We start from the raw sequence: 11,379 nt of genomic DNA, 5'->3' as shown, positions 1-11,379 counted from the left end.
ATTTGTTCTTTGGGAAGTTTTTCCGTGAGTGAACCGGAAAAGCAAAATCAACGCAATCTATGGCGCGTATAAGTCGTGCGGTTTCCGTTAACATTGGATGTCAGGTGCCGGGCTTCACTGTTGGAGTCATAGGATTGGAGCCCCTTCAACGAAAGACCGTTACAGTTTGGTAGGTGTACGACCACCTGTGTTACCGCTGAATTCTCGAACCTCGTCAACAAATTGTGCTTCAAAAATTTTAGCTTCATTAGCCTGTCCCGCTGCGTGTCCTCCAGCTGTCACATGTGAGGGGCACCAACGTGTGCATCAGATTTTCTATCAAAAGCCAAATCAATTCATTTTATTTTTCTAGATTTTCATGTTTTCACTATGGTTTTAGTTTCAGGTGCAGCATTTTGCGCTTTGTAATATGTTTTATTTGGCAATTGCCTGGAATACTGGGGTAGGTTAGATGATGATTCTTCAGGGGTTATAGACAAATATGACAAAGTGGAATACAAATTTACACCCAATCAATGCTGCCCTTTTGTCTCTATAGCATTTATCCTATTCCCTCTTAGAAGGTCATTAAAGTGGGCAGTATTTCATCATACTGTGACGTAACGAAACTCGGGTTTACTTTCACTTTTGCAAAATCTCAGTGCTTGCACATTTGAGTTACTGCATATTACTGACATGTAACATAGGATTTTGTTTGGACATGCATGTGTAATTTTGCTTTTTTGACGAGATAGTAAAAAATAACATTTTTCCTTTACATTTTTTTTCTTCCTTTTCCTCACCTTAGGCAGCAATTATAAAGGATTTCTGTCTGCAGGGTGGACAGGAACCCTCGGGTGCAGAAACATGGTGGGTTATGACCCGTCTAAAGGGGAGGTTCTCACCTCGGAGGAGTTTGCTTTTGCTGGATCGGCTTCTGGGATGGTGACCCGAGCACTAATTAGCCCCATTGACGTCATAAAAATCAGATTTCAAGTAAGTAGGTGTGGTTGTTCTCAGGAGGAGTTCAGCAAGGGTTCAAGCTGACTCTGAAGCAACAGATAAACACAATCTGATAGAACTTCTTTACCTGTGGAACCAAAAAAATGTGATTCACATGCTTATTGTTTTTTTTTTTTTTTTTTTTACAGTTCATTATCACTAACCGAGTGGTTGTCAGATCTTTAATCTATTTTATTCTTCTTCTTATTAATTCATTTATTTTTTTTATATTTACAAAATGATTATTGAATAAAATAGTCATTGTAAAATAGTATTAAGTCAGCCTTCACTGAGCTACTTTGTATAATTGAGATGGGATTATTACTCAGCGTGAGGCCTGGAGCCTGCGTGACTGTGACTGGCTCATTCGATATTGTTTTTAATATAAAAGCTTAACAAAAGAGCAACTAAGATGATACTCTTTTGTCAGATTCAGACTGAAATTTGACTGGCGTTCATAAGGCGGCATACAGATCACATACAGATAAAAAAAACAACAACAACACATTACTGAGATAAGGAACGCGCTGATGGTGTCATCATCTCGCAGCTGCAGATCGAGCGTGTGTCTATACGGAGACCAGAGGGAAAGTACTGGGGAATACTACAGGCGTCACGTCGTATTTACTCCGAGGAGGGCATCACAGCCTTCTGGAAGGGTCACATCCCAGCACAGCTCCTCTCTATCTGCTACGGCGCCGTTCAGGTATCACCTCTGAAAACTCTATCACATATGTTGAGTAGCACTTCTTTGAAATTCCATCTGCATCCACAAGGGTTTACTAACTTTGTGCTCTGCAGTTTACCACTTTTGAGTTCCTGACTAAAGTTGTTCACGAGGTGACGCCATACGACAGCCGGAAGCCAGAAGTACATTTTATGTGTGGCGGCTTGGCGGCCTGTTCTGCTACATTTTTCTGCCAGCCGCTGGACACACTGCGGACACGCTTTGCAGCTCAGGGAGAACCCAAGGTGAGATGCTAGACCGTTAGCATAACTTCCACAAAGACGTATTTGTTTGTGTGTTGATCTTCTTCGGTGTTGCTCAATGAACGGACAAAGATCAAGTTTTTTTTGCACATTGTGTTTTTCTTCACAGGTGTACAAGAACCTTCGACATGCCGTGCCAACTATGATCCGCTCAGAGGGAATTCTGACGTTTTACCGAGGTCTCTCGCCAACTATGATTGCTGTGTTTCCCTATGCTGGACTGCAGTTCTTCTTCTACAATATCTTTAAAAAGCTACTAGCTCCACCGCCCTCATCTGGCAAATCAGGAGGTCAGTGGAGGTCAAAGTCTTATTAAACCACATGATATCAACTTATAAACTTCACATGTATCTTAATCAATAAAATTTTGTGTCAAAGGAAACTTCAGAAACCTGATCTGTGGCAGCGGAGCCGGAATGATCAGCAAAACGATCACGTATCCTTTGGACCTCTTCAAGAAGAGACTGCAGGTTGGCGGCTTTGAGCAAGCCAGAGTTCACTTTGGACAGGTATGTTTGTTTCATTTCTCTATAAGGAGCAGAGGCATGCTAACACTTCCCATTCACTACCATTCATTGTGCTAAGCTAACTTAGCTTCCAGCCAGTGTCCATACTGCACAAACAGAAGAGAGAAGGTTATCTGTTTCGTCTGGCTCTGGGGAGGATAAACAAGTACATTATGTAAAAAGTGACCATGTTCCTCAAGAGATGTGCTGCTATTTTCTCTCGCACAGGTGCGGAGTTACAAAGGCTTGGCAGACTGCGCGCTTCAAATTGCCAAAGAGGAGGGTTTCCGCGGGTTCTTCAAAGGCCTCTACCCCAGCCTGGTGAAGGCTGCACTCTCCACAGGCTTCACCTTCTTCTGGTATGAGTTTTTCCTCACCGTACTACGTGACCTCAAGGAGAGACGGATGTCAAATGACCTCAACAAAGACGAAAAGGAGAGATAGCACGTGGGGGGGCTGGCCGGCCTATGGCGCAGAGTAAAAGTTGACTTGTGCCTTTTCCTTTGCTTGAACTAATGATACATTGTGGTTTATATCATGTTTTCAAATGGATGGAAAAAAAGAAGATAACCAAACTTTATTTGTTTGTGTACTGTTACCTTCGCTGTGTGTTGTTCATAACTTTAATTTAAAATTGTTATTAATGGTACAGTGACGTTTGCTTTAACAAGAGAATCACTCTGATGATGTTTTAGAGGAAAATTGGACTTTGCACGCACGTGCGTGTGTGTGTGTGTGTGTGTGTGTGTGAGTGACATGTAAAATTTAATAAATGACATTCAGAATGCTGTGTATATCCTCACACACACCAAACATCAGCTCTCAGGTGTGTAATAGCGATTTGAGATCACAAAGGGAAAATGTACTATGACATATGAGTAGAGAGTTAGAACGCCATCTTGTCTTTGGATTGTCAAGTGATTGCTGCTGCCGTCATGTTCATTAAAGTTTCTCTAAAAGTAATGCGTGCGGGTGTGTGGTCAAATGTGAATGATTAACGAGAGCATGATGGAATCGTGTGTAAAGTCCAATACTGGACAACTTAAAATGTCTTCATGTTACAGTTGTATGAAATGAGCTGAACAATTTGGAACACAATTTGAAAGATTTCTAAGTTGAGACTCAACTTTCAAGCAAAGAAAGAAACGCTCAGAGAAGTTAATGTTCACCTTATTATCGGATCTCCCGCTCCAGGTGATGTGAGAGAGCTGTATACTGTAGGGCAGCGCCTTTATTGTACAAATATGGTGCAAAGTCAAAACCATTGACCTGCAGTCACACCTTATCTTTAAAAATACAAACATCTGTTTTAATTATTTTGTGAAGCACTTTATAACCCAGGAGTTACAAAGTACAAACTTTCTTTCCATTTCCATTTAACAGAAATTTTGTACGTGTCACACATGGTTATCATTTGGAAAGCGAAGAAGAAAAACTCTTGACTTCCCACATATTTGCTGTTCTCCCAGAGCCAGACAAGTAGCAGATGGACACGCTTCCACTTCTCCACTGTGTGCGCTGTAGGGATCTGAGCCCCACTGATTAGCTTGTTAGCTTAGCACAATGAATGGTCATGGACAGGAAGCATTGGCATAGCTTTTCCTGCTCAGCTTCCAAATCTCTACTTCCTCCTGTGTATTCTGAGTCAACTAGATCTGGTTCAGGATCTGGGTTTTATCCAAAAGTAATCCTCATCCTCACCCATGGAGTCGGCCCGTCAGTAGCAGTACTGTTGTTCCTCTTTTTAACTGACCTTTTTTTGATAGCCAAAATTAATGATGTGCTACATCAAATCACTGCGTTGCAATCTTATATTATTTTATAGAAAATGATAGGCACAACCGTAGTGATATAAACAAGTAATTGTGTCAGGGACGACGCCTCACACTTTGTATCGCGTAAGTATTTTATTTCATATCATTTACTGGATACAAAACTCAAAATTGGGACCGAAAAAAGGAAATTTTAGCTGAAATGATTAAAAGCAGCAAAATTACACATAAACTGACCTGTAAAAACACGACATCAAGTATGAGGCCGATAAAAAACATCAAATTCACGAATCACCTTCCTCAAGTCAGAAATCATGCAGGAGCACAAGTCGTGCCATCGAACTCACTAGGATAAACACACAAGACAGGAAAAGGCCGGTCCTTTTAAATACATAACAATTTCATAGCAGCATCCTCGCTGGATTTGATATTCTGTTTGAAGTACTGACATTTCACTGGCTATTAAACGTTCATACAATATTTACAAGAATACACCTTAGACCTTAAAACCAAAACACTCAACTGATACAGTAACAGGCCAACAAGAATCTGTCAAATAGGCTCAGCCTCATAAATCGATGCGTCAAACCATGAACTGGCAGATTAGCCAAAGAGACTCGGATGCATCAAGAGAGAAAAAGAAAAGAAAATCATCTGTACATGTCAAGTTTTTGGTGCAGTGATTGAATCTCAGCACTACCTGAGCTGAGATCAAAACCAAGGTGATGCCGCGTGGGATGTTCTCAGGAATGTATGCTACACTCAATCTGGCTAATTGGACTCCGTCACGCCGTCTGACGCCTGGCACCGTCTGAGACAGCGACGAGTCTCCAGCTTTTGTTTGACTCTCAAAGGAACGTGCGAGTACACCTGCAGGACGGTTTGGTGTGATGCGTCTGCCGGCTCTGCTGTAACACCAGCCGGTCCGTCGAGGGGGCTGGGATCACTGTGACAGTGAAAAGTCTCCTTCTCTTCAGCTGGCAGGAGGAGGGATTGGGGGGTATTGGGGGGTTGGGGGGGGGGGCATTTTGGGATGTGCTGGGCAGGCATCCTCCACTGATCCATAAGTGGAAGGGGTTCACCTGTAGGACGGCGCCGTGCTCATTCTGGCTGTGGACTGGAGTTCCAGGAGAAGAAGCTGGGAAGTTTGAACAGTGAATCCCTGCGGCCTGGATCCGGCAGGGTCAAGGTCTCTGGAGCAGACTTCTTCCTGGGGCGGTCCTTTGGCACTGTCAGGAACTCGGGGGCCTCAGTGGAGAGGGGAGTGGACGGGGCGCTGTTGGGCCCGCTGCGGTTGCTGGACGGCAGAGGCGTCTCTGTGATGGAGATGGCTGGAGGAAAGGTGCCGATCTTTAGGTTGGTGGCTTCCTGTGTGGCCCGCTCATACTCACGGACTTCCTCCATGGTCATGTCTGTCAGGGATGGAGGGATTACAGGATTACACAAAGAGCTTAAACAGTTTGACTTGTGAGGGTGAAAATTAGGTCCATAATTCAACCAACTGACTGCGTAGAAGAATGTCATCCATATGATGCGTGTGAATGTGGACGTGCTGTAGTTCCAAACATACACTGATATTGTCTCATCAAGGAAACTATCAATAACGCATCTGCCGTCTCCATAGACATCTTTGCTTAGCATAGCAGCGATGTTAGCGCTGCTCCACACTCTGACGTTTCACTGATCTGTCTGACATCCAAGTTCTTGGTTTCATTACAGAGAAAGCCGGGAGGGTTCAAACCGACAGCTTCAAATCACATTTCTTTTCATCTGTTACAATGGCAGCTTGTGCAAACTCAACAATCCAAATATTGATGATGGGTGGTCTGTGACACTGCGGTTAAAAAGTAAATGAAATAATAACGCCTGTGAACGGAGCCCTTGAAATCCAAAAGATCTTGAATTCAGATCATGAGATTAAAAACAACAACAACATATTTTAGGACTTTTGAGCTCATTCATCACAAAGAGGAGATGAGAAGAGATGAAGTCCTCCATTTTTAGCCTACGAGGCTCGAAGGAGGACACTGACACAGTTCTGAAAACAGAACATAACACGTGCATCTATTTTTGCCCCATAATTGTTTGACCACGCTTTTGAGGATAAAGTGCTCAAAAACAGAAAAAAACCCAAAAACAAAACAGCAAAAATTCATTAATGAGATTCAGTCTTTTTATAAATGTCTGAAAGCTCCATAAAAGTTGTACTATAGTATATAAATGTCTGTTGGTGAGATTAATAGATGCTTTACCGTTTAAAAATGGCTGTACTGGCCCTTTAAATTCTGCATCTGATCGTCCGTATACTGAGTGCTACGAGGTAATGGTTCTCAACTACTGGTCTGTGGCCTGTATATGGCCTGTCTAAACCATATACAGTTTCTAAAAATAATGAGAAATGAGCTCTTTCAAAGCCATCTTCAAACGCCGACATCTGTTTGAGAGGCTCAGTTTTTAGCTAAAGGCTAACGGGGGCTGTGGTGTGGCAAATGACAGAAAAGAGCGGAAAAAACAACAACAACAGCATCACTATTTAACAGACAAATATTAAATTTATCAATGCTACAAATAAATGTTTTTTAATGAAGGGGATGACGCAGAGCCCAAAGCCAAATGTTTGAAATGTGGCTAGACGCTAATGAGGCACTGCATCCCTCACAACACACACAACTCTTCTTGATCAGATCCTTTTGAAAAATATTATCAGATTAAAGTAGAGAACTTTTACTGGCCTTGGCTTGTTACCAGTATGAATAGTTGGGTCTTGAGGTAAAGAACCTCTGCTGTGAAGTCACTTTGAATGCTGACTTAATTATAAATATTGAAAAAGAACCATATTCCACACGAGGTTAAAAAGGATTGAGGTTTTTTTTCTCGTTTCAATGTATAAAAAAAAGACAAAGTACTGCAATCAGCAACACTCACCTATCCACTCATCCACCCAGGCGAAGGCCTGCTTGTGTCCTAACAGCAGGACATCTCGAATCACCTGAGGGGGGAAGAAAGATGTGGGTTAGAAATAGTTAACTCCAAACATTTTAGGGTCAAAATTTTTGGTTCAGCCCTTGACAAATGTGATTAATATGAGTCCCATCTGGTACCGAATCTGTGTGTGTATATGTGTGTGTGCTTGAGGCAAGGGGAGGACACGGACAGTTCACCCCAGGGACAGGCACTTTAGAGGGCAAGGTGAAAATGGATTTGGGAAAAATAAGATGTGAATTTGAAAGAGTGCATCCAAGGTAAAGAGCGATGGCGCGGAGCGATCTGAACCATATGAACAGGCCAAATATTGGACATGTTCTTATCCTGCTAACTGCTTGTGCATCACATGATTTCATACCAGATAAAGAGATGACTCTATCACTGATTTACAGCGAGCTAGTCATCATGTTGTCCTGACCTTGTGCACAAACTGCTCCACACGTGTTTGCAAACCCCAGACTTCAAACTTAACAGTGACCAGTTTGTAGGAGCACATGATGGGGTCCTGGGTGTCGATCCAGCCTTCCTCCAGGACTCCTCGGTTTGTCTTCTTTGATTTAAAATACCGCAAATCCTACCAGGACACAAGGATCACAAAGTCACACATCTTTTTCTCTGGATAGTCATGAATCTGACTTCATGCTCTCTTTCTCTCTTTTACACACACACACACACACACACACACACACACACACACACACACACACACACACACACATTAATATCTCCCTCCCCACCTGTAAGACAGGATCACCTGCATTCGTTACGAGCCTCTTGCAGCATGGAGCTGAGCTGCAATCGGGGGGGGGGGGGGGGGGGCCTAATCACACACTTTATGGGCATTAATCACTGGTCCCTATGGATTAATTATACTGAAGTGTTCATTTGTCTCAGGGTCACATGTTGGAATGTGTGTGACAGACCGTGTGCGGGGGTGATGCACAACTCTCTCCATCCCTGCTGGGAAAACACTTGGTGGAAGAGGCCGGTTGCATTTCCTGGCACAAAAAAGGTGTTTCTTGGCAGATGAAGAGAAAAAGACAATGCTATTTGGAACGTCCTCTGTGTTAATACATGACCTCAGTGGATACTTCACTTTTAATTCCTTCCAGATTTGCTATTGCAGATAACTCTTTTCTCCGGGATACACATTTCCATGCAATACAACCTTTTCGAAATTCACCCTAATGTAAAAGCTCTTCACTAGCTCCCTATAGCTCTTGGAGAATCAGTTACACTTTTGAATTTGAACAGATTGTTGAGTTAAGTCTCTTTCATTCAGAATATGTATGGTGGTGCTTTTACACCTCGCCATCTGCATAGATGGAATGGGAAGCTAGAAAGTTCTGAGCTGGCAGAGCACAGGTGAAACAGCACAAGTCAACAACCATGTAAAGGGAACAGTGGGAACAGCGAAACAGCCGTGAACACAGATGCTGGTGAGTTTATACATTGCACCTCTGTTGTAGTAACACATTCATATGCTAAGGTGCTGAGGTTGTTGCATCATAAGTGCGTTTTTATAGAAATATTTCATAATCTGCTTGATTTAGATGAGGAGATTCATGTACTCTCTCCCAGTGGTAGGAAATGTGATTAGCTTAGCTTAGCACAAAAACAACTCTGTCCTGTCACAAAAATCTCCTTTCCCAAAACTTTTGTAATTATTTAGATAATTCAAAACATATCCAAGTATTGTGGAGGATAATGTGACAGACAACTCCCTCAAGAAGGGGTCTTAACTAGTTGCTTAGCAACCTTTCAGCCATGACAAGACTCATAGCAATCACACATAGTCTGACTGAGAAAAGTCTAGCATAAAACTCCTACTGAAAGCCATGATCCGTCATTAACATGAAACCTTGAATAGAGTTTTAATTTGTACGCTTGAGGTGCTGGTATACTTTGATTTTTTCCTTTGCAGCATCCGGCTAATTTGTCTGCTGCTCGTGTTTGTGCTAAGCTAGGCTAATTGATTAGCGGAGGTGACATCATAATTTAAGAGACAAGAAAGCAAACGCATGTCTTTCCCAAAATGTTAAACTCTCCATCAACATGAAGGGAAATGAGTGTGAAATCTGAAATTTTTGCTCCCTCTTTTATTGTGAAATCACACTCACCCTATTAGCGCGCAGCTCCAGAGGTGTGGGTCAGTGATGGATGATAGTGGTCTTTGTGTTGACTGTGTGTGGATTAAACATCTTTCAATCAAATGATATTTACATGAGCCCTCTGACATAGACTTTTAGCCCAGGATGGCATTTGTGTGCTATTTTTAGCTCAGTGTCGATAAAAGCAGGGGACCATTGGGAGGTGTGTATATATGTGTGTGTGTTTGTGAGTAAGTGGGTGGGGGTGGGGTGGGGGGTGTCAATAATAAAACACCACCGCAGTGCTGTCATGACCCCTCTTGATTATTAATAGCTCAGCTCTTTATGGCCATCACACGCACACACACACGTCAAATCTGCAGCACAGGGAATGTCCATCATCTCCCCCACACATAATCATGCATTTCCCCGACCTTTCATCACATTCAGGAGGCACATACGGCCAGCTAGTGGTCAGAAATGAGCTGCTCGAGGAAGATAACTCACTCCCCTTCATTCCTCATTTGTTGACATCTCTCCTCCCCCCTTGATCTTCTGTTCATCTCCATATTGTTTTCTCTTTTTTTGTCCTGTGCCTCTGTCCCCGTCATACGTGCACCTGCATGTACTTATTCACTTTCTACACACAAACGGTGTATCTGGAGGTCAATTAACTGGCCGTCCTCACCTCCGACTCCTTGTAGTGGCGCTCGGGGACCTCGTCGTGGACGATGTCCACGAAACACACCTCTGTTTCTTCATCTTTGGGTTCACTGCCAAAGATCTGAAGAACAAGAATCAGTAAGAATCATGTGCTGTAGCTTCACACGCATGCACGCAGGAAGGTGTGGAACTGAATGAAGGATAGGAAGGCAGAGAGAGGAAAGCAGGGGTTGAAAGCCGTTGGGGTGGGGGGGGGGGTTGACGATAAGATTATTTCACAGATGACACGAGGAGCCTTCTTCCTTTAATCACAAGCAATGCAGCTAACACACAGCCAGGGTGAATGTGTCTCAGTGGCACATTGTGTGGTCAGTGATTTGTTCCTGCGTGACTCAGCCACGGCAAAGCAAAGTCTGCCAATTACATGTTGCTGTCAGAACACTTCTGAGTGACAAATTTAGAGATGAAGAGGAAGCAGGAAAGGGCATTGAGTTCTGTGAGATTATTAAAAAAACAACAACCCTAAATCAGGATCAGAGGGGAGAGTTTGACGTGTGCAAACACTTCCATTAAACTCTCATCCAACACCTTCCCTTGTTATGATCACTTTCTATCGTGAAATTATCACCATCTGTGAATGGGTTTGCAACTCTCCTCAGCCACCACTGGGTGGAGCTGCGGCCTCTCTCTGTGAATTGCTGTTGCATAAGCTTCAGTAGAGGCGGGTATGAAGATGAAGTGGCACTAACAAAGTAAAGTTGGCATGTATGTCAGCCTGAATCTCTGCTATTACATCTAAAACCTTCAACCTCTGCTGCTTCATTTGGCAATGGTGTTCTTAAACTTTTTAGCCAACATCTTTTATTAAATTCAAGCTGCTGGTGGAGGTATAATCACAGAACTGAGGCAGGTTGGGCTCATAATTCCTTTGGGTGTGTTTGTCTGCCAGAAGTGGTAAATCATGTCTTTTTTCAAATTTATTGAGGGAAAAAAAATCGGACACCACAAGGAGGTGTAAAATGTGAGAGATACTTTTCCAACACGGCCCCAAATGAGGGTCCTGTGTGAGATCTTGGGGAATTTGTACAGAATTAATGTTCAATGTTGGCAATCTAATGAAGTAACATTTACCGTTTTTCTCTTCATCCTCAGCCACTTGCACTTTATGGAACTTTATAATTACTGACATTCTCCAGCTGACCGCCGGTTACTCACGCTAGTCCTGGTCACCTGATTCCTGCATACACCTGCTGGCCCCTCTCATCCAGGGCAACTCCATGTGTCACCCGCCTCACCCTCCTTTGCCGACCAACCACCTCCTTTGCAGGTTTGCGTAAATTGCAGAAATTCATCCTGTGAGCGTCTCTGCATCACTGCCTATCATTCACCACT

General features: G+C 43.1%; 2 protein-coding genes across 3 annotated transcripts in view; one reads left to right on the top strand and one right to left on the bottom strand.

Annotated features, from left to right (window-relative positions):
- The first annotated feature begins 31 nt into the window (after positions 1-31).
- On the top strand, positions 32-3,419 carry slc25a19 (solute carrier family 25 member 19). 2 transcript variants are annotated; one of them, XM_086184773.1, is made up of 7 exons: positions 32-169; positions 818-975; positions 1,532-1,687; positions 1,783-1,953; positions 2,081-2,261; positions 2,350-2,480; positions 2,706-3,419. In XM_086184773.1, the coding sequence occupies exons 2-7, from the start codon at positions 847-849 to the stop codon at positions 2,919-2,921; spliced, it is 984 nt and encodes a 327-aa protein (XP_086040899.1). In that variant the 5' UTR covers positions 32-169; positions 818-846; the 3' UTR covers positions 2,922-3,419. The 2 variants fall into 2 exon arrangements, with proteins under 2 accessions (XP_086040899.1, XP_086040898.1); XM_086184772.1 differs by having other exon boundaries at positions 788-975; positions 2,706-3,418.
- Positions 3,420-4,350: 931 nt separating this feature from the next.
- LOC147245214 (cytoplasmic phosphatidylinositol transfer protein 1-like) overlaps positions 4,351-11,379 on the bottom strand; it is a 42,900-nt gene continuing 35,871 nt past the window's right edge. Inside the window, exons 6-9 of the mRNA XM_086185718.1 lie at positions 10,013-10,108; positions 7,653-7,808; positions 7,175-7,238; positions 4,351-5,661 (exon numbers count right to left, since the gene is read on the bottom strand). Of these exons, the coding sequence (XP_086041844.1) occupies positions 5,351-5,661; positions 7,175-7,238; positions 7,653-7,808; positions 10,013-10,108 (627 nt within the window). The 3' untranslated portion in view covers positions 4,351-5,350. The remainder of the gene's footprint in view (positions 5,662-7,174; positions 7,239-7,652; positions 7,809-10,012; positions 10,109-11,379) is intronic.

Source organism: Aulostomus chinensis, chromosome 18, assembly GCF_037954235.1.
Source record: "Aulostomus chinensis isolate RoL2024-O1b breed Wild chromosome 18, RoL_Achi_v1.0, whole genome shotgun sequence".
NCBI classification, from domain to species: domain Eukaryota; kingdom Metazoa; phylum Chordata; class Actinopteri; order Syngnathiformes; family Aulostomidae; genus Aulostomus; species Aulostomus chinensis.
The sequence above is the reverse complement of the archived record's forward strand: the minus strand, read 5'-3'. Positions and strand labels throughout refer to the sequence as shown.